The sequence below is a fragment of the Biomphalaria glabrata genome, chromosome 13 (assembly GCF_947242115.1).
Source record: "Biomphalaria glabrata chromosome 13, xgBioGlab47.1, whole genome shotgun sequence".
Taxonomy (NCBI): Eukaryota; Metazoa; Mollusca; class Gastropoda; family Planorbidae; genus Biomphalaria; species Biomphalaria glabrata.
Genome location: NC_074723.1, coordinates 33,377,631 through 33,400,205, shown reverse-complemented (window position 1 = coordinate 33,400,205; position 22,575 = coordinate 33,377,631). Strand labels below are relative to the sequence as shown.

The window sequence follows — 22,575 nt, the reverse complement described above, 5'->3', positions numbered from 1 at the left end:
CTTTCAGAGTATTTTATTAAATTTTGTTTTTGTATTTGAAGATTATGGTTCAGTGTTTTATGTATAATTGCTACTTTACTTTTGAGTCTTCTGTCCTGAAGGCTTTCTAAATTTAGTGATTTTACTAAAGGTGTTACTCTAGTCAAATGTGAATATTCGTTTGTTATGAATCTCACTGCTGTATTTTGTGTCTGTTCTAGTTTCTTAATGTTTTCTTGAGTTGAGGGGTCCCAAACGGAGGATGCATATTCTATTCACTTGGCCTAACCAAGGTTAAATCCCAGAGCCATACAAAAGTTTTATGAGAACCACTGCTTTATAAACATCGATTGCTGTTGCGTGATACTAAGCCTAGATACTAAGACCCTAAGTATTATCATTTAAATTAGCACTAACTAGATCTACAATTGTTATGAATTTATGTGTTCTTTTAATCAGGGCCGGTTTTAGGCCGATTTGACCGATTGCCTGGACGCCTCTATTTTAAAATTTAGCATGTCATGTCTCTTGTGACAGTCCAAGATGTAGAAATTTAAGGGTTAAAAAATTTAGTGTATCGTACGAATGACGTAGCAAAGTAAGTAAAGTTCTACTTTCCGACCTTGTGGTCTATAGGGCAGATGATGTAAAGTTCATCTGATTCTTTGGCCTACGGTTAACAAGGGTGTCATGTGGCCAGCACAACGACCAACCGCCTTTACTTTTCCCGAACTAACGTCAGGTACCCATTAGAGCTGGTTGGACTCAGAGGCGCCCGAGATCCCGAAATTAAATATCCCAGTCTTCACCAGGATTCGAACCCCGGACCCCGGTTCGGAAGCCAAGCTTTACCGCTCAGCCACCGCGCCTCCTTCCAGCTATATCATCATCATCATCACTCCTTTGAGTTCCTCATGGAACATAGGGCCTCGACAAAAACGAGCAACTCTCCACGTTTTTTTGCTAGCTTTTTTATGGTTTCCCAGATTTTGAGGTGCTTAGAAATTTTTTTCTATAAAAATTAACATTAACAAAAAAAACAACTTCAACGACTATGTGTATTAATTTAAAAAACAATATATTTTCGAATCACGAAACATAGATGTTGAAATAAGAACAAACGTTTTTTTTTTCCCTCAATTTTAATACATTAATTTAAATTAACGAAATGATATTTCAATTAATAAAAAAAAATTAGTTTCTAATCTTTTTCTCTTATTTTCATCTCAGAATATAAGACACTCTCCTGTTCGCCAGTTAAAGCTCTCCAAATTACGCTTTTGCCACTTTCTTTACTTCTCCATCGACCGTTTAGGTTAACATGGTGGCATGATTTGTACCACCAGGCTCCAGAGACTGTCGATGCACAATTAATCGACGAGTTGTCGTTATCTTTATCATAAGTACTAAAGTGCGCGTCGTTGTGATATGATAAACTGTCACCAGCATTTCCTGAATAGGCTCCTATCTTTAATTTGTACTTCTCTTTTTCACTCAGTATTTGAAAATCAGAGTATTGCGCATGATAGAAATCGTTATATTTCAAATCAATTCTTAAATCATATTTTCCAGTGGAAGTTAAATTAAATATGTTTTCGTTGCCCAGATAAAATTCACCAATGTCGTAATCTCCAAAGCCGTCACGATACTCCTTCCAGCCTCTATAGAAATCTACTTTTCCGTTGATTCTTCTCTGAAAGATGAGCCATCCACCGCCGTCTGTCTTTGTGTCACACATGACCTTTAACCCGGAAATTAAAAATACCACCAGACGATCTGCTATACTTCTGACATCACGACAGGATAATACTTGTTTGAATCCTGATCTCTCTAAAAAAAAAAATTATATTCAAGCAATAAAAATTGAAAGCTTTTGATGACCTAAACATAAAGATCCAAAAATGAAATATCTAATTAGTTCACACACATTTTTTGTACAATTATTCATTGAACCTGACAAGGCATGAATCTATCCGAAAAAAAGCAATTAGTTGATAGATTGTTGGTGATTAATTATTTCGTTTGAAATAAAAAATAAGGTAAATTAAGGGTGCTTATTGAAAAACGTGAAAACATAAATGGATTACACCCCGTGATTGCCACAGTCTCAGTTGACATCACCTGATCTAATGTTCACGTCATGTTAAGAGTTTAAAAGACACGTGGAATTCCTGATGTAGAAAACAGGAAGTAGAATGAATAAAGTTGACTTTGGAGTTCAGTCAAGTCAGTTTGAGCAAAGTCAAGTCAGTCAAGTGAAGTGGTATCCTTTAGACCGGGCGGTCAAGTAGTATATTCTGGTCCGCGACGGACAGTAGCGACTTAGAAATGACAATAAACGAATAAATCCAAAAATTAACCAAACATTTAGTACCAATTAATTAAGTTTGTTTTAGGGAGCTAAACACTGCAATTTGTAGATAAATGGCATTAATTAGAGGTTCTTTCCCTTAGCTAAGCTTTGGATTTAAAAAGTATTCTTTTCTTCTTATGTTTGTTTTTAAAGTGAGTCCAACGACACATCTTACTTGGGTAATGTAGCTTACACTTTTCGTATGAAATCGATAGTAAGTCCAACGATACATCTTACTTGGGTAATGTAGCTTACACTTTTCGTATGAAATCGATAGTAAGTCCAACGATACATCTTACTTGGGTAATGTAGCTTACACTTTTCGTATGAAATCGATAGTAAGTCCAACGATACATCTTACTTGGGTAATGTAGCTTACACTTTTCGTATGAAATCGATAGTAAGTCCAACGATACATCTTACTTGGGTAATGTAGCTTACACTTTTCGTATGAAATCGATAGTAATTATATAAATCAGGAGGCCTCACCGCTAGTATAATGTTAAATATATTGTGATGTTCAATGAATGTTTATTCAAAGATCTGAGCAACACATTAAATTGTAAAAACATGAAAAAGATCAAGACGCCTGTGTGTAGTCTCCCAATCTACTATTAATACTATGACTGTTTTATTTATGTAAATTTTTTCGTGGTGTTTATATGAGAAAAGAGTCATTGTAATAACAATGAATTTTCATAAAAATCAATAAAGCAGTTTTAGTGCCTTAGCTCAGCGGTTCTCATACTTTTGTTCTCGGACCTCCGCAAGACGACCGTAGGGGATCGGCAGAAAGATTAAAATTACATATAATTAAAATAACATTTTCGCTCTAAGGTAGTTTATCTGATCGGGTTATTTGATTATTAATCAACTCGCTCCTCACTACTGTTTAGAATGTCTGTGATAACCTTTAGATTTTAAACATTCTTCACGCCAATATTTGGATTTTCCCAATTGGGTTTTTGAACCATACCACATGTGAACATACTCAGATTTCAGACCCTTCTTCTTTCTTTTTTGGTCTCATATTTTTAGCTTCCGGAACATAGCTGTCTCATTCTGTTGTGCTGAGTTATGAAACAAACTATTACGTATTGGTCATGTCGGTAAATCTTGCATTAAGCTGGTCCATTTCTCGTTTATTCAACTTTCTGTTGTTTTTTTTTCCATTTCTTTTGAGTAGAAATGGACTTTGGATTGTTTAGTCATTCTCCCATCCTTGGCCAATATGACTGCTTTTTTTATTGTCTTCTATTTCAATGTCGATGCGGGAAGGAGAGAAAACCGAGTCACGTCTTCTGTTTAACTGCTGCAGACTTGCTGATCTCCGTCTAGGCAGTTCTGGGAAACCAACTTTTCTCGACATGTGTGAATTACGAAAAAAACAACCAAAAAAACAACAACAGCAGGGCTTCTGTCCAGGGCTTCTGTCCAGGGCTTCTGTCCAGGGCTTCTGTCCAGGGCTTCTGTCCAGGGTTTCTGTCCAGGGCTTCTGTCCAGGGCTTCTGTCCAGGGCTTTTGCAAGAAAGGATTGGGGCATCTCAAGCCCTCACTCATGCGAAGTTTGATGATGATGATGGTTTTAATGTGGCCTGTGATCCATTGGAGAACTGTTACCTTACTGTTGTTGTCAAGATTTTCAATAGCTGCCATAGCGTCTGGAAGTAAGACAATTTGTCTGTTTGGCGTTCGTGGTTGATTTGTGAACGTGGTAGATGTTAGCTCTAGTGTAATAGTGTTCCTCTTTTTGCTCTGTGATGTCCAAAAGTTGCAGTGGACCAATCACTCAGACTTACTTAAACCTACTATTCTTCTTTTAAATGACATACTATAGTTCGTCCATCGTGGTTCGATGATGACCACTTTGTCATCCAGGGGGCTGAGGGCTTTGCACTGGGGTTTTATGCCTCCTCATGTGGCTGGTGAGACCTATGTGAGCCCGGAATGTTCGGCCGCACACTGGGCAGGTTATTCCAGCTGGAGCTAGTGTCGTGGGCCTTGCTTTTCTTTTCTGACATACTGTTCTGCTTTTAAATGACATAATTTTCTGCTTTTAAATGGCATACTGTTCTGATTCTAAATGCCAATGTCCACATCAACTTGTGTACATCCACGTATTTGATTTGGTCTCATGCAACACAGTGGCGTACCTTGTGGGGGGGGTCTAAATTTGAAAATCCCACCAGGTCATCACTTAAGGGGGTTCCCAAATGAGTGCCCCAAAATTATTATTTTTTTACATTGCATATTAAGCCAATGTCATGTATTGCAACTCATGTTGTTATATGAATTAGTGACCATGCTGCATTTATTTCAAACATGAGATGAGGCTAGCGCAGGACGAGCGGTCAACTGTGACCAGTGACAGTACACGCCAGTTCGGCAATGACCAGTGTCGTAAATATTACGCACGCAAGTCACGGCGAAAGTGATCAACTGGAGTGGTCAAGAAGGTTCGAGAAGGCCAGTCGAGACACTATATAAGAGCGAGTTAGTCAGAATTAAGACTTCACTTCATGTTACCTCGCAATGTAACCAGGACAAGGCGAAGTCAGAACCTGCACGGTGAGTGATGTCCGGAGCAAGGCTAGCTTTTTGGACAGTCAGTGCTAAATGTTGTTTCCAATGGACCTCATTCACCAATCGTAAACAAACAACATTTAGTCACGTGACCATATTGATAAAACAACGAAAAAAAAACTGTCACGTGACAACCATCATGAATTAAACATGAGCTCGTAAATTGTATAGAAGAGATAGAGCACCACGTAGCTAAATGTTGTTTGTTTACGATTGGTGAACGAGGTCCATTGTGACGTATTTGAAATGAAAACGTTACTGTTACTTTGAAGCCCAGAGTTTCGAGGGTCTTTAAGTTTCTTGTGTCGTGTGGTTCATTTTGCAGAGAGCCTGGATAGTGGAAATTTGTAGCAATATTTTTTAACAACATTATCTTATGTCATAATGTTAAGTCTTAAAATGCGGAGGCCCCTAAAGAGGCTATACCTCCTGGGGCACCAAACTGCTTGCTACGCCACGTAATACATAAACTGTACATTTTATGAAAGAATATTTTACCTTTCACAATCTGATTTTTTATGTCAATCAAGGCAGTTGAAAAATTGGAGAAAACGGTCTCGAAGTTTTCTTTCAATGTGCTCATATTTTGTCGATGAGTTTGTAATTCTTCCTTAATGCTTATAATATTTGTTTGATTACTGTTCCAGTCCTCCTTCATGTTCTGTAGACTCTGCTGATTAGCGAGTACGTCTTTTTTAATAAGTAAAATGGTTTGCTTATTACGGTCCAACATTGCTCGGTTCTTTTCTACATTTTCTTGTAAATGTGTCTTGTATTCATTAAATTGTTCTAATAATTTCTCCACTACTTTGACCAAATCATCGAACGTTGGTCTCACGACTGTAATGATTAACATCTCACTGAGTCTCTCAGCTCTTCCATCGGAATGTTTAACATTAGCCTCACAGAAATATTTCCCAGACTCCGAGGATTTCACATTGCTCCAAGTGACTTGAAGATAGGAATCTTTAGATCCGTCGTCATGGATCTCACCTTGAATATTTTTAGAGTTATCTCTTTGGCTGGGAGTGAGAACTTGTCGATCTTTATTTATATTTGCGATGATGCGATTAGACTCTGAAAGAAAAAATAGTGTAGATGTTAAAGGGAAATTACCTATTTTTTTTTTATTATAGCTTTTATATAGCGCTACTTTCATGCTTTTATATAGCGCTACTTTCATGCTTTTATATAGCGCTACTTTCATGCTTATAGCATGCTCAGAGCGCTTTTGGTCCAATCTCAGTTGTGGACCAGTGGGGGGAGGGGGTATCTAGGAGTTGGTTTTCCGTGCAGCCTTTAGGCGCTCAGTAAAAACAACTCTGCCCGAGTCGGGTGTCGAACCTCGAGCCCCCTTCTGGGTAGCCAAGCGCACTTGGCCTCTCGACCACGCTTCTGATTTGTCTTGAAGTTTTGGCTAATACAATAATTTAGACACGAGTTACTTTCTTTTTTTTTCCCTCTCTTTCATGACACCACGTATACATTTTTTTACTCAATATAAGCATATTAAAAAAAAAAAAGTATTTTGTATGTTTTACTAGTTTAGAGTATAAGTTATACGCTCCTTATTTTTTTATCAAGTCTCATAAGTGAATTAAAGATAATTTCTTCTGTATTTATGGCCAATGTCTATCAACGATGTAATATGACCAGACTCTATTCCTCCCGCAAATGACAAAGCAGACAAGGAGCTTTAAAAAAATCATGTTTCAAAAGTTTTCACTAAACATTTCACTTAATAGAAAAGTACTTGACCCCCGTCAAATAACCAGCAAAAATTTTTTTTTTCTGAAATTTCAAGACTAGTTTTAATTTATTTATGTTACATCATGCTTCGAAAGTTTGTCGAGACTGTAACAAGTTGATAATAAATCTAATAAAGCTAAAGAAACGTTACTTGAAAAAAACAACCCTAATTTAGTATTATTAATTACTTAGACATTTGTATGTATAATAGCTTAAATCAGCGGTTCTCAACCTTTTAAGCTCGGCGACCCCTTTTTACTATCCCACACTCTGCCGCGACCCCCACCCCCATAACATACACAGCAATTGAAGAATACACTAAATGCAATCCATATTTTCGATGGTCTTAGGCGACCCCTGACAAATCGTCAATCGACCCCTCAAGGGGTCGCGACCCACAGGTTGAAAACCCCTGGCTTAAATGTTAAAACAAACAATGTTAGTCCTGGTTTAAATACTACATCATAATGAGCGCTCTATGACTTATATATATATATATATATCCCAATTACCGTGAAGTATATACAAAGATTGAAGTGTGGAAGTTTCATTTTCATCTTGTTTTATTGCCTGTAAAAAAAAATCGTTTAATTATGTTTATCTTTAAAAAAATATTGGTATTTTCAGCAAGTTATTCTAAACACAGTAGACATCTTGTGTGAAATTTATTAGAACAGTTTAAGCTTCTATACTAAAGCTAAACCTTTTCTTTGTATAATTAAAAAAAAACCAAATTACAAAGAGGAATTTGTATTCTTGAGGACTGATAGTATTTCCTGCCCTCTGTTATGTGGATGTAATCATATTCGTAAACAGCTTGCCGTGCCTGTGTAACTACCAAGAAGTTGCAGTATATTATTATTGAATCAACATAATCTTTGTCTGTTAAATTTGAATAAAGTATATCTGTATTATTTATGTTTGTTATGTGGTAAGTGTGACTCTAGAACCCATCATTCTACATCATTCGCGACACATTGATATCAATGCACGATTCTACATCACAGTGAACAGCAACACACACATACGTTACAACAATATATTTACTTACAAAACAAACACCTTCTCTAAGCTAAACTAGATTACTACATTACATAGTTTTACAATAAAAACGTTATTAAGAATATAAAAATAACATTACCTGGAATGAACATTTTAATGTCAGAGGCTCGATACTTTCCTTAAATATATCAGAACTTGCGAAGAAATGAACTTTTGAGCCTGGAAAAAAGAAATTAGTTCTTGTATTATTTCTTTATCTCTTACTCCCAAAATGTAATAAAAGTGTTTTATTTTTATATGGATACGCCCATAAACTTAACAATGAATTCATAAAAATTGAACCTTTCGCAAAAGTCCTCAGATCTGCTCAAGAAGTTTTAACCTCAATAGGATAATGCACTTTAAAAAATTTCATACAAAACATGACGGAGATCTGGAAACCACAGCGCGGTTCCTCTCATATCTCTGATATGAATTCTCCGACATGTAAAAGTAGGAAGAAGAAGAAGAAGAAACTAATAGATAGGTTGAGGCTAGGTAACTGAGTTATATAGCGCTAAGTTTCCAAACCAAAAGGTCCCGGGTTCGAATTGTGATGAAGGCTTGCATTTTTAATTTCGTTATTTTTTTGTACCAATGCGCGAATGAAGCTTAAGTTATTAATGAAGAAGTCTGGGACCTTTTTAAAAAACTTACCTCCCCCTAAAGTTTTTCATTTAAAAGTGGTGTATTTTTTATTTTATTTATTTATTTATTTATTTGAAAAATCTGCTTACATTTGGAATTTAAAAAAATTAGATGGTTCACTTTTGGAAAAGAAAAAAGAATCCGTTGCTTCAGAACTTTAAATGATCTAAAATTTCATTATGTCCGATTTTCATTTTCTCTTCTAGTTTCTGAGATCTAAACGGGACGAACGGACAGACGGACAGACACACAGGCTACACAAAACTAATAGCGTGTTTTTTTCCCCCATTTTGGGGACTGCTAAAAAAAACCTGGACGGCGAAAAGAAAATCGAAATTTACCAGCGGCGGACAATGCATTCGCTGGATGTGTCGAAATATGTAGGTCACAAATGGGGCTTTGTCGCAACGGGAGATACAGCCTTCCTCATTAATATTCGGACTCGAAGACTCTAGCCTTATCATTATGGGGAGGTATCCCTGAAAATCTTGTTTTTGTTATTTCTGAAGCTAGGCCTTTGAAATTTGTTATGGTAACATATAATGAAATTCTAAAATAAATAATGCTAAAAACAAAATTTGTGAAATGATGGTTGCCATGGTAACGGCGGCCATATTGTTTATTGTATACAAATTAAAACTCTGAATTTTGTAAAAACTATTGATCAGAAATACATGAAATTGAATTAAAAGATAAGAAAAAAGAATCCTCTAAATTGGTACAACGTCAGAATTAAAGATTTAAGTATGTTAAATTTTTTAGAAATTTTGAATTTTTAGTATTTTTTAGACCTAAAAAAACAGGATAAATATTAATTTAAAATACTTTTTTAAAAAAGTAAATAAAATATTGAAAAAAAGTCATTGTACGAGTGAAGTTAATGATGTCCTTAAGAAGCGTTTCAAATTTCATCAAAATCTATCAAGTAGTTTAGGAGAAATTCCTAGTAAAGCACAATGACATGTGCAAAAACTAACATTTTGAGAAAAATGAGTTTAAAGTATAAATTTTATTAAGATTTTGTCTCATAGCCCTTACAAAAACATTAAAAAAAACATGTTTTAGACACAGATTTAAGCAATAAAAATGATTGTAATGTAAAGAAAAATGATTGATCTACTTAATTATGTTATTAGTTAAAAATCGATATCCTGGACCTAAAACTCAATTTTCTCTAGGGATACCTCCCCTTATATAAATATAAGTAGGTTCTCATTTCAAACCATGCAGTCCTATAACGCAGATGATGTTTAGGTCATCTATTTCTTTGGCCAACGTTTAACAAGCAGAGTATCATGAGGCCAGTACAAAGATCAGCCACCTTTACTCTCTCCAACTCAAGTCAGATATTGTTGTGTAATGATGTTCTTGTTGAGTGTTGTGAACTGATCTGTCTTGTGTGTCAAAATGTCTTGGTGTCCAGGACAGCTTGTGTGTGTGTGTGTGTATGTACTGTGTTATCGTGAAGATAGTAGTGTTTCATTAGGTTACTACAGGTACCTATTACAGCTAGGTGGACTCATGGGCATCTTAAAAATCTTGAATATCAAAATTACAGACTATTATTATTATAGCTTTTATATAGTGCTACTTTCATGCTTATAGCATGCTCAGAGCGCTTTTTGGTCCAAGCTCATTTGTGGACAAGTGGGGGTATCCGTGGTTTGCCGTGCTGCCTTTAGGCGCTCAGTAAATAACTCTGTCCGAGTCGGGTGTCGAACCTCGAGCCCCCTTCTAGGTAGCCAAGCCAAGTTCAAACGCTCTTGGCCTCTCGACCACGCTTCCCACGACTACGCCGAGATATAGACATGTTAAATTGTCTACAAAAAACTGTCGCTGGAGTCACAAGAATAAATGATGAAATGAACCAACTCGTTCTAGAACTGAAAGCACCAATAATAAGTGGTTGTATTGTATATAAAAGATTTTTGGTACTATATAACTAAATTATTGTCTCAGTTTATACCCTTAAAAATAATACGTGCTAAAGTTCTCTGGTTTCTACCTGTATGATCATTTTTTTGTAAGGTACATTTGGAGTTGACCTCGTCTTTCTTGAAATTTCGGATTTTTTCAATTAAAGCTGTTGAATTAGTCTCGTGTTCTACTGATTTCTTAGCAAACAAAGAAATATTCGTCCAATTGGAAGTGTCCCCATTGACCATACATCTATATACTTCCGCATCAAATTCAGTTGGATTATATAGAGTTAAAGTTATATACAGGTTTCCGAAACTGATTTGTGAATATTTAAATGGCATTAGTTTCTTAAGATCTAGCGTTGAAGAATCCAAAGCAACAAGATCCACGAATTCTCTGATGGTTTCATTAAAACGAGAAAGAGTTAAAGATTTGATAACTTGAATATGTTGAACTTGGTTGTTAGTGATAGAACAGTTAATTACAAGCTGGGGTGTTATCTCTGGTAATATAACGCTGGGCTGGACATCAATGACAAGTTCTGAAATAGAATAAAATGTATTTGTAAACGATGAATTAGTACAGAGAAGTATAGTTCTTATTTAAGAAATGATGGTTTAGACAAATACTAAGTAGTGATTCTAGACGTTAAAACAAAGTCTCAAAAACATAAATAGTAAAAACAAAAAAACAAGCAATTTTACATGTGAACGCTGATATATATCAAGACTCTTCACTATCGTAACTAGTAAGATAAGAGTATTAACAGACGCACTCATTGGTTTTCATGTTTTATCCAAAAATGTTGTTAGAGTCGGAAGTATCGGAGGTAGAAACTACAGCACTACTTATTCTTTTCTTCTTCTTGAAACTGTCAGGTAGAATTGAGCCTTCGACTCTTGGAACTCTAGGCCAGCAAAAGTGAACAAGAGCTCCCTCTCACCGGGCAGTATGAAAACAGTGTACACCAGCGGTTCTCAACCTTTTAGGCTCGGCGACCCCTTTTAACAACCACCACTCTGCCGCGACCCCCCCCCCTCCGCATACACACACAGCAATAGAAGAATAAACAAAAACTATTCATTTTTTCGATGGTCTTAGGCGACCCCTGGCAAATCGTCAATCGACCCCCAAAGTGTCGCGACCCACAGGCTGAGAACCCCTAGTGTACACGGTTCTGTCTGAGGGGTGGGTCAGACCACAGCCAACGTGACGGAGATCACGGTCAGACTTGCGGCAAGAGACCGCGTACACTAAGACCCCCGCCATTTTCCTTTTCTATACCAGGCTAACTGTGCAGGACACGCCAGTTATGTAACGGCCCATTGAGGAACAGCGCCTGTATTGTGACAAGATTGTGGGAGCTTTTTTTTACAACTCCGCACAGTGCAATGAGGATACTCTTGCACCCGTTTAGGCACCCCCACGGGAGTCTTGTTTTGCTACCCTTTAGCCTAATCGTTTCCTCTTACGATCATTTCCACCCGGGCGCCACTATGACACAGGGTAGCATGCCCGGGCACCACTATGAGGCAGTGTAGCATGCCCGAGCACCACTATGAGGCAGTGTAGCATGCCCGGGCACCACTATGAGGCAGTGTAGCATGCCCGAGCACCACTATGAGGCAGTGTAGCATGCCCGAGCACCACTATGAGGCAGTCTAGCATGCCCGGGCACCACTATGAGGCAGTGTAGCATGCCCGGGCACTACTATGAGGCAGTGTAGCAAGCCCGAGCACCACTATGAGGCAGTGTAGCATGCCCGAGCACCACTATGAGGCAGTGTAGCATGCCCGAGCACCACTATGAGGCAGTGTAGCATGCCCGAGCACCACTATGAGGCAGTGTAGCATGCCCGGGCACCACTATGAGGCAGTGTAGCATGCCCGGGCAACACTATGAGGCAGTGTAGCATGCCCGAGCACCACTATGAGGCAGTGTAGCATGCCCGAGCACCACCATGAGGCAGTGTAGCATGCCCGGGCACCACTATGAGGCAGTGTAGCATGCCCGAGCACCACTATGAGGCAGTGTAGCATGCCCGGGCACCACTATGAGGCAGTGTAGCATGCCCGAGCACCACTATGAGGCAGGGTAGCATGCCCGGGCACCACTACTCTTCCAATGATATGTGTGTCACATAGCCTCCCTACAATCAGTCCAACCCCTGGCTATCACATGACTCATGTACCAAGAGAGGATCCCTAAACCAGTGATGTCCAACCTAATTTGACCTGCGGGCCTTTTTAATTATTTTTTTACGCTTCGGAAACTGACTTTATTTGACTACTTATAATGTTAGAAATATTGCAGCTAGCTTTACCAGCGACTCATTTTCTTGTTCCTTTTATCATTTTCTTGTTTCTTTTAAGTAAATATTCCCATTGATCCTCCCATCTCTAGACGTAGTTTAACAATCGCGGCTCAAACCAATAATGTCGTTATATTTGTTTTATATGATGTTAATTTTTTAAAAATTAAAAACACTTTGCAAAACAAACCTAAATGCTTGCTATCATGTTCCACAAAAAAGTATAGATACGTTATATGCGTTCAACTTTTCCTGGTAGGCTCAAAATTCTGTGTCTACTTTTAGTTTCTTCGGCTCTCTCATTTTATAAGCGTACTAATGTCCAATGTCTTTGCGCCAGTCCATCTGAGAGAAAGATGAGGGGGGGGGGGAGGGGAGAAGGGGGATTTATTACACTTTATACCGATGTTTCGGCGGGCCGCATGAAACCATGTCGTGGGTTGAATTTTGCCCGCGGATCGTATTTTGGGCCTCACTGGTTTAAGCCATTAGACCAGGGGTTCTCAACCTGTAGGTCGCGAACCCTTGACGATTTGTCAGGGGTCGCCTAAGACCATCGAAAATATGGATTGTATTTAGTGTATTCTTCTATTGCTGTGTATGTAATGGGGGGGGGGGGTCGCGGCAGAGTGGGGGATAGTAAAAAGGGGTCGCCAAGCTTAAAAGGTTGAGAACCGCTGCATTAGACTTGTCGTAAATGGGCTCGTTAGCGATGTACAGCTACAAACTACTACACAATGAAAAAGATATGAGTCCCAAACATGGGAAATGCTTTGGAGGTCGACTCCTGGGAAATATTAGGAGAATGAGGAAACTTGATGCACAGTGACACCGTGGCAGAACAACTTATCCGAGCGAGAGACCAACGTTTAAACCGCAAGTTTCATTAAGTCAAATATGAGATGCTTATCTTATCTTATCTTATATAATACAGACGTTACTTCAAAAAAAAAAAAAAGAAGATGATTACGTCCTGTGCGTCCTATGTTAACCAATGACTTAAATTCTGCCGAGTCACTGGTTTTCCTGGCTAGCTCAGGCAACCCATTCCATGCTCTAATAGCGCTAGAAGGAGTATTTGTACAAATTTGTCCTAGCATATGGGACGAGGAATGTGCCTTTATCTTTGTGTCTTTCTGAGTATTTTATTAGATTTTGTTTTTTTAAATGAAGATTATGGTTCAGTGTTTTATGTATAATTGCAACTTTACTTTTGAGTCTTCTGTCCGGAAGGCTTTCTAAATTTAGTGATTTTACTAAAGGTGTTACTCAAGTCAAATGTGAATATTTCAATATTTGTATTTAGAAATTGAAAAAAAAAATCATATTTGATTAATAAGCAAAGGGTAAGCAAAGAAAAAAGCTAAACATGTAACGAAACATGTGGCAGTGTGGCTGAGTGGTAAAACTTTTGATGTCCAAACTGAAGGTCCCTGGTTCGAAACCTCGTGAAGATTGTGATCTATAATTTCTGGATCGTTAGAGCGTTTCTGAGTCGACACAGCATTAATCAGAAACCTGGCATAAGTTTGAAACGTACTGGCCGTTGTGGTTGCCACATGACACTCTCGTTAACCGCGGTCCACAGAAACAGATTATATAATCTGCCCTAAAGACAGTATATGGTCTTAAATAATAACTAGATATTAAAAAAATAGAGTTTCATCAGCATGGCCAAATAGCTAGTAAATTATATTAATGTATTATATATATACATAAACCAACAACGCAAAGATAGAGATCCACTGACCTGAAGTAGACATACAAATCAAAGACAGACAGATGACGAGATGTGGAATGTGAGCCATCTTGACTGAAGATGACAACAAGGGAGAGAATACTGGTTTATAACAAGGGAGAGAATACTGGTTTATATAGTTAAAAGACAAGTGATAAGCTCATGTCTCAGACTGCAAGAAACTTTCTTATCAGTTCAAGTTACAACAACATCTCTAAGTCAACATAACGTCCTGGAATTTAATATGTTTGTTTGTAAAATGTTTTACTTATTTCGGATGTTCCTTCAGAGTTGAAGATAATTACTTCCTAGTCCAAACCTCCCGCAGGACGGCGGGGGATGGGAGCGGGCAGGGTTTGAACCCGGGACCATCGATAAGTCCGAACGACAGTCCAGCGTGCAAACCGCAAGACCAGGCAGCCACCAGGCGTGACCAGAGAAAAATCCTTGACCAGTGTGACTAGAACAATTATCAAGAAATGTAATAGTCTTTAAACTCAGTTATGATATAAAGCAGTGATGCCCAAAATACGGCCCGCGGGCCACAACCGGCCCGCGACGTGGTTTTATCCGGCCCGCCGAAATGTCGACACAAAGTGTAGAAAATCCATTGTCCAAAAAAAAAGTTTAAAAAATATCTTTCCCTACGTTAGAGTAAATGGATTGGTACCGATAGTGAGCCCATATATTTGTTTTATAAAGAAAGTGTGGCTCCCTTTAAAAAACATTACATAACAGCTTTAGGAAATCAAACAAATAAATAAATAAGATGGCATTCATGGTTTGAGACGCCATTGTTAGATTACACCTAGAGTGGAGGATTGATGAGAATATTGACCTAAAATGAGAAGAAAATGAGTCGGCTTCATGTCTATTTTCTGTTGCCGCTGACGAGTCTACCGACATAACTGATACCGCTCAAACTTTTGGTACTTGTTCGCGATAAAAACAACAGTTTTGAAATCAGAAAAGAAGAAGTTATTTGGAGCATGCATGAGATCGCCAGCGGCGAAACACTGACAAAAAAGTTTCAACCATCACAGAGAATTTTTTTCCTCTGGAGAAATTAGTGGGAGTGGCTACAGATGGTGCCACAACTATGGTTGACAGAAATAGTTTCTATAGGTCAAATGGAACCGAGCCTCTGTGGTCTCGTTGAACAATTCACCAACAAAATGTATGGACCATGTGATGATGATCGTGTTCAGATTGAACAATATTCGTCGTTTCTAAAATCTATCTGCGGCCAATGTGCCAAATGCTACAACTGAAACGGATAGACTTACAAACTAGACATCCTAGCTTGATACATTTCAAGTGATGCAGACTATTGATTTCTACTCCGTGTTTCTTACATAAACTTTTCGAAATCTCCGAAAACAAATGTTATGGATGATCATAATAATTGACTTATTGACTTAATCCTGTGCACTCTCATGGGAGCATAGGGCCGCAACCGCCTCCCCCCCCCCCCCCGAACTCGGTTCTGAACAGTTTTCTTCATCTGCTCCCAATAATTACTAGGACTTATTAGTGGGAACAATTTTTTCAGTGATGAATCGTGCGATACCGATGCTACGTAATCGTATCGTCTCTTAGACGAACATCTAGAATTCTAGATTCAGTTCTTCGACTTGGCGTCTCAACCATGCAGCTGGATATGTAAAAGTAGTTTAGGATAAACTTCTCATGAATTAATGTAAATACTAGATTCATGGGTTTCTAATAAAAACTGGTTTATTGTATAATTCTCTTTTTTTCCCCCCTTTTTCTTCATGTGGCCCGCGACTCGAGTGTCGAATATTAAAATGGCCCGACGTCCGAGTGAGGTTGAGCATCACTGATATAAAGTATTGGAAGACAGAGACAGTAGAGACGCGACGGTCGCAACTAAAAAGAAACAAGTACAAGCAGTGGCGCAGCAAAGGAGGGGGTAAATTAAAGTAAGTAAAGTTCCCCTTTCAGACCTTGTGGTCTATAGGGCAGATGATGTAAAGGTCATCTGTTTCTGTGGCCTACGGTTAACGAGGGTGTCATGTGGCCAGCACAACGACCAACTTCCTTTACTTTTCCCTAACTAATGTCAGGTACCCATTAGAGCTGGGTGGACTCAGAGGCGCCGGTCCCCGGTTCGGAAGCCAAGCGCTTTACCGATCAACCACCGTGGGGGGGGGGGAGAGAATTTGAAGATCCCCCCGGGCCCCCACTTGAGGGGGGCCTCCAAATGGGTGTCCGAAATTTGTTTGTAAATACATAATCTAATATATTTGATTGACAAATAGTGTCAACGGGTGTCTTCTTTTTCAACATTTATGGATTAAATTTACAACAAAGACAAAACCTAGATCTAGGTCAGGGGTGGGCAAATTACGAGTGTTTTATGCGGCCCGCCAACATCTACAGAAATCAAGGTGTGCCCACAATAAATACATATAAAAATGCAAATATTAAAAATAATATTAATATAAATTATTGAAACTGTCTCATTATAAAAAGTTTCAAGTAAACGAAGAGTATGCTTCTTGGCTATACATCAATACATTATAATAGCTTTTATATAGCGCTACGTTCATGCTTATAGCATGCTCAGAGCGCTTTTGGTCCAATCTCATTTGTGGACCAATTGGGGGGGGGGTATCTAGGAGTTGGTTTTCCGTGCTGCCTTTAGCCAATATAGGTGCAAACATAACAAATATGAGCTCACACATATAACCAGCTATTTATAAATTAGGCTTCGATATACTGGTCGGTGACGACAGTTGACCTTATAACATCCTGATTGGAATACACATTGTTTTCTTTTTTTTTTATATTTGTAATGCTACTCTTTCAGATTATCTTGACCTGGTTATAGTCAAGTTTCATGATATTACAGTTGCTTGGACATTATTATCAAGTTGAGAACAAAATAAAACAGCATTCATAAAATCATAAGTGTGTCAAGGTAAGTTGAGATCTAATTAAAAACACTATGATGTCTTGACATGCTCCCAAACGTATTGGATAAGTAGTGTGTTTTACCAGCTTGCCCAACAAAAAAAACTTGATTGTTATAACAAATATAACATTATTAAATGTAGCAATTGCTATCTAATTCTTTCTTGAAACAGTTTACATTTGTATTCTTAATTACCTGACATCAACGTTTCTCAAACAGTGTGGAACTCTAAAGAGCAGTGTTCAAGTTCCTTTCAAGTTTAGAGATTATACGTGTAAAGTAAGACACAAACTCTAGTCCATAGTCTAGATCTAATATTCTTGATTTACACGTTTCATCTTAAAATTGATATATATATATATATATATATATATATATATATATATATATATATATATATATATATATATATATATATATATATATATATATATATATATATATATATATTGTAAACATCTTCCCCTGACTAACCATTTTTTTCTTCCACGTACGAACTAGTGTAACTTTTTTTATTCTGGAGGACGCAAAATGACCTCTGTAGTATGTTAGTTTGTTAAAGGACATTCGTTTTTGGATTTTCTTGATGGAAAGATTGAGGATTGTTTTTGTTTTTTGTGTTTTAGGATCAGTGGATGTGAATACCATCTGGAGAATTGCAAATTAGTAAAGATGACATTTACATCTACCATAAATATTACATGTGGTACTTTACTTTCTTTATATGTAAACACGTTTCTATGTATATTGTCCGTATTGTTGCCTACAACACTCTATGTAAAGACCCATTAAAAGCCTTAGCACAAAGCTAAGCAAGACATGGAACACATAGGCAAAACTATCCCTCACGCTACACTACCAGAATATTACATATATTTTGAAATAGTAAATAAAATGTTGTATGTCACATACATTCACAAACACAAAAGTACCTTGATAACTTATGCATATTAAATGTATTGCTAATTTTAGTTTTATTAAATTAACATTTATTTTTATATGCAGAACTCTGCCTTCATTGTAAGGCTCAATACTTATGTATTTGAAATAGGCTACTGCCTCGCAAAAGCTAACAGCGCCTTTGGTCACATCAAATTGACAATTGAGAGTATAGCGGAATAGGTATCTTTACCTTGCAACCAAATTCGATGCTTATAAAGCAGTGGCTCTCAGCACACCCGTGTATGGCTCTGAGACTTGGGTGGCTCTCAGCACACCCGTGTATGGCTCTGAGACTTGGGTGGCTCTCAGCACACCCGTGTATGGCTCTGAGACCTGGGTGGCTCTCAGCACACCCGTGTGTGGCTCTGAGACCTGGGTGGCTCTCAGCACACCCGTGTTTGGCTCTGAGACTTGGGTGGCTCTCAGTACACCCGTGTATGGCTCTGAGACTTGGGTGGCTCTCAGCACACCCGTGTATGGCTCTGAGACTTGGGTGGCTCTCAGTACACCCGTGTATGGCTCTGAGACTTGGGTGGTTCTCAGCACACCCGTGTATGGCTCTGAGACTTGGGTGGCTCTCAGCACACCCGTGTATGTCTCTGAGACTAGTGTGGCTCTCAGCACACCCGTGTATGGCTCTGAGACTTGGGTGGCTCTCAGCACACCCGTGTATGGCTCCTAGACTTGGGTGGCTCTCAGCACACCCGTGTATGGCTCTGAGACTTGGGTGGCTCTCAGCACACCCGTGTATGGCTCTGAGACTTGGGTGGCTCTCAGCACACCCGTGTATGGCTCTAAGACTTGGGTGGCTCTCAGCACACCCGTGTATGGCTCCTAGACTTGGGTGGCTCTCAGCACACCCGTGCATGGTTCTGAGACCTGGGTGGCTCTCCGATCATTTATCTCGAACGGGAGACGACCGCATGCCGAATTCGATTCTTCTTGGCGAGTCTTAAATAGGACGTCGTGACCGTGCCCCCGTAAGAGCTATGAAGATCAACTCAGGCCTAATTTCGCCCTTATGGACAAAGAAAAAATAAAACTGACAATTGCCTCTGAAAGAAACAGTTGGTGAACTATCACAAAAGCTGTGGAACACACATTTGAGACCCATTGGAAAGCTCTTATATAAGACAGGTGCAGAAGACATAAAAAAAACATAAAAAAGATCACTGGCGGATGATGGCTTTGACAGCACGAGATGCGGAAAAATATGTAGGTCACAACTGGACTTGTTTAAGCATGGAAGACGTTCTAATCATCCTTTATCTTTGGAGTTGAAGACATTGTCTCTATTAAAATATTTTAATCTAGTTAATGTTTACATAAACTTAGAAATGTGTTATTGCAGAAAAAAAAGGGACTATTTAAGTTTAAATACACATTTACGGCATTGGTACGATTGGGAATGTATAGTGTCCTTTCTTAAAGCTTATATCAACACTGTCTGTCTGTCTGTCTGGTAAGCACTTTAAGTCTCCTACGCTTATTCTGTAATAAAGTTAAAACTTAGCACACTTATTCATGATGCATAAAAGTTAGACATTTAATTACTGATTATTTGTACTTTGAGACCAAAAGGAAATCTGCTGCCGATGACAAACGCAGACGACGAAAAGAAAATCTAAATCGACCACCTGCGGACAATGGTTATGTTTGCCATGGATGTGGCAAAATATATAGGTCACAGCTGGGGCTGCGCAGCCTCTGGAAATACTGTATTCCTTACTAATCTTCGGACTCGAAGACAAGCCTTATTTGTTTACTACTGACGTTTAGTTAGTAAAAGGATTGTCATATCAAATAGCATGCAAATATGAAGTATTTCAAGTCAGGAAAGACATGAATGAAATAATTAATTATGGGAAGTAGGATGACATTTCATTAGACATTTCTGACATTGGACAAAGTTCAGCACCAGAGCTTGCTCATACATTAAAATATTTTAGTAATTACACCAATCGATTCAGAATTTTCCAGATACGCAGAGATCAAACAAGGGAAATTTTTCATTACTAAGAGCTATGGCTAAATATTTGGGATTTCGCCAATCTATGCAATTGTACACGTTATTTCTTTTATCCCCATTTCTTTTAAACAAGTTGAAACTGTATGCAATTATTTATGCACGTAACGAAACGTGAATAAATTTTAAAATTATACACAATTAGTCAATTACTTGGAAGAGGTCAGTCATCAGTGAAGCCGAGGGTACTGTAATGACATGGGAGCAAATGAAGAAAGCTGCTCAAAATCGAGTTCGGTGGAGATGTGTGGTTGCAGCCCTATGCTCCCCTGGGAGTGCACAGGATTAAGAGAGAGTCAATTACTTAATAGTAATATTTTTTATATCAAAAAGGGAAAGAACTTCACAGTACTGAGATATATAATTGTAAATGTGGAGTTATTCCTCTTAAATATGCTTTCTTTTATATGTTATATTTTACTCGTTAATATCTCAACAAAAAAAAATCCAATCTTATGTACTTTTATGTATTATGCATTAGCTGAACAGAATGGTCAATGAAACAGTAACATAGCCAACAATCATCCCCCATTTTTATAAGAAAAAAAAAGGATATATATTAGCCTTATCAGCATTTTTACATCCAATCTTCCATCCAAAAAAGAAAATGAATATTAACTTTTAAAACAACAGTGTATACATTCAAACTAAATCATGTTAAATTAGGCTCACAATGTATTGTAACAGTGAACACTTTATTTGTTTGGAATGTTTTACAATCACTTGAAAAAAAACTCAGTAAATTAGTATCAAAACTTCTATTAGTTTTTGTGTTTTGTGTATGTGAGAGCCTAAATTTCTACAGATGCTATAATGTAAAATTCTCTAAGGCAGGGTTGGGCAACATTTTTGTACCGAGGGCTGCATTATATATATATGTATATATATATATATATATATATATGCGTGTGTGTCTGTGTGTATCTGTGTCTACTTACAACTTACAAAAATACTCTAGCTACTAAATACGCGAACCAGCTGTGTTTTATGTCTTTTAATTCATATTTATACAGTATTATACATTCACTTTTTACTTTCTCACTCTCCCAATTGAGGAATTATAACAAGAGTTTGCAATTTCTAAAAACCAATTTTGCGATTTAAAAAAAATATACAGTTGCACTTAATGTAAATCATTTAATTTTGTCAACCTATGCATAATGTTCAGGAAATGTGAATTATGGTAACTTACAATAAAAACATATTAAAAAAAAAAAAGCCCACAAAAGAGGCAAGATGGCCCATAAAAGAGGCATATAAAGCCCAAAAAAGAGGCAAAGAAAAGAGGCATAAAGCCCAAGGATTCCTATGATGATAAAGCTAAAACTGAATAGCGCAAATTCTGAGGTTTCCTTATAAAAAAAAAAAAAAAAAGAAACTAGCATAAAACAAAAAAACAAAAAAGTAACTAGCCTACTAGTTGTTATCATTATAACAGCTGTCAAATTACAGTGCGGTCGCAGTGGGCCCCGCGCTAATTCTAGGTGTAATTATTAAATTGTAAAATATAAACGAAAAATTCCTGGAAATCTGAATTTATTAAAATCTCCTGAAAACTCATACCAATCTCCTGAATAATGGATACAATTTTCATTTGTGAGTGTCATCCATTGCGGGAAACGCGATAAAAGAAAAAAGGCATTGTCAGCTTTTAGATCTATGTAATAAAATATAATAATCGGGCGAATTTCCACCTCAATCGGAAGTTCCAATACTTTATTTACTTTTATAGTCACTGACATATAAATATGCCATAGTTACAAGGTTCGTAAAGGAAAGTTAATTTGATCGCAATTTTTTACTTAGTAAAGAATGAATACAATTCAAAGTCGAATTTATACAATACAAAATTAATACAAAATCTTAATTTTCACTTATTATCCTTTTTCCCTCCCAGACTAGGCCCCGCGCGATCAGTTTCGCATAGGGAACCGCAATTGTTAGGACCGGCCCTGCTTGGAGGTATTTCCTCTGGAGCTGAATCAGCTTCGGCACCAAATGGTGAGCTGATGGTTCATGACGTTTTCAAATTTTCCCCAATGAAGGAATCTAAATACGTCCTTAGGTACTTTTAACCACTTCACTAGAAACAGATTCACCTTTCAGCAAAGGAAAATGACAAAACCTGTTTTAACTTGCTTACCTGTAGAAATTGGAAGGCCTTGTTTGAATAGACTTAAAATGCAATTCCATTTTGTACGCAAACAACCCATTGCATTATATTTAGTGAAAAACACGAAGTGTGACTCCTACTCTTAATTTGAAATATGAGTAACAAAGTCACAGTCAATATCCTTCATGGAACATACACATTTCTCTCTTGAAGTTTTAGGTTCTTCTCATTAT

The 22,575-nt window shown here is 37.7% G+C and overlaps 1 protein-coding gene across 1 annotated transcript; it reads right to left on the bottom strand.

Annotated features, from left to right (window-relative positions):
* Nucleotides 1–1,040: 1,040 nt before the first annotated feature.
* LOC106059404 (fibrinogen C domain-containing protein 1-B) lies at nt 1,041–14,472 on the bottom strand. Its single transcript, XM_013217017.2, has 6 exons — nt 14,336–14,472; nt 10,359–10,814; nt 7,806–7,885; nt 7,177–7,234; nt 5,414–5,992; nt 1,041–1,809 (listed from the first exon to the last, which is right to left on the bottom strand). Exons 1-6 carry the CDS (start codon nt 14,391–14,393, stop codon nt 1,181–1,183), a joined length of 1,860 nt encoding a protein of 619 aa, XP_013072471.2. The 5' UTR covers nt 14,394–14,472; the 3' UTR covers nt 1,041–1,180.
* Between the last annotated feature and the right edge of the window lie 8,103 nt (nt 14,473–22,575).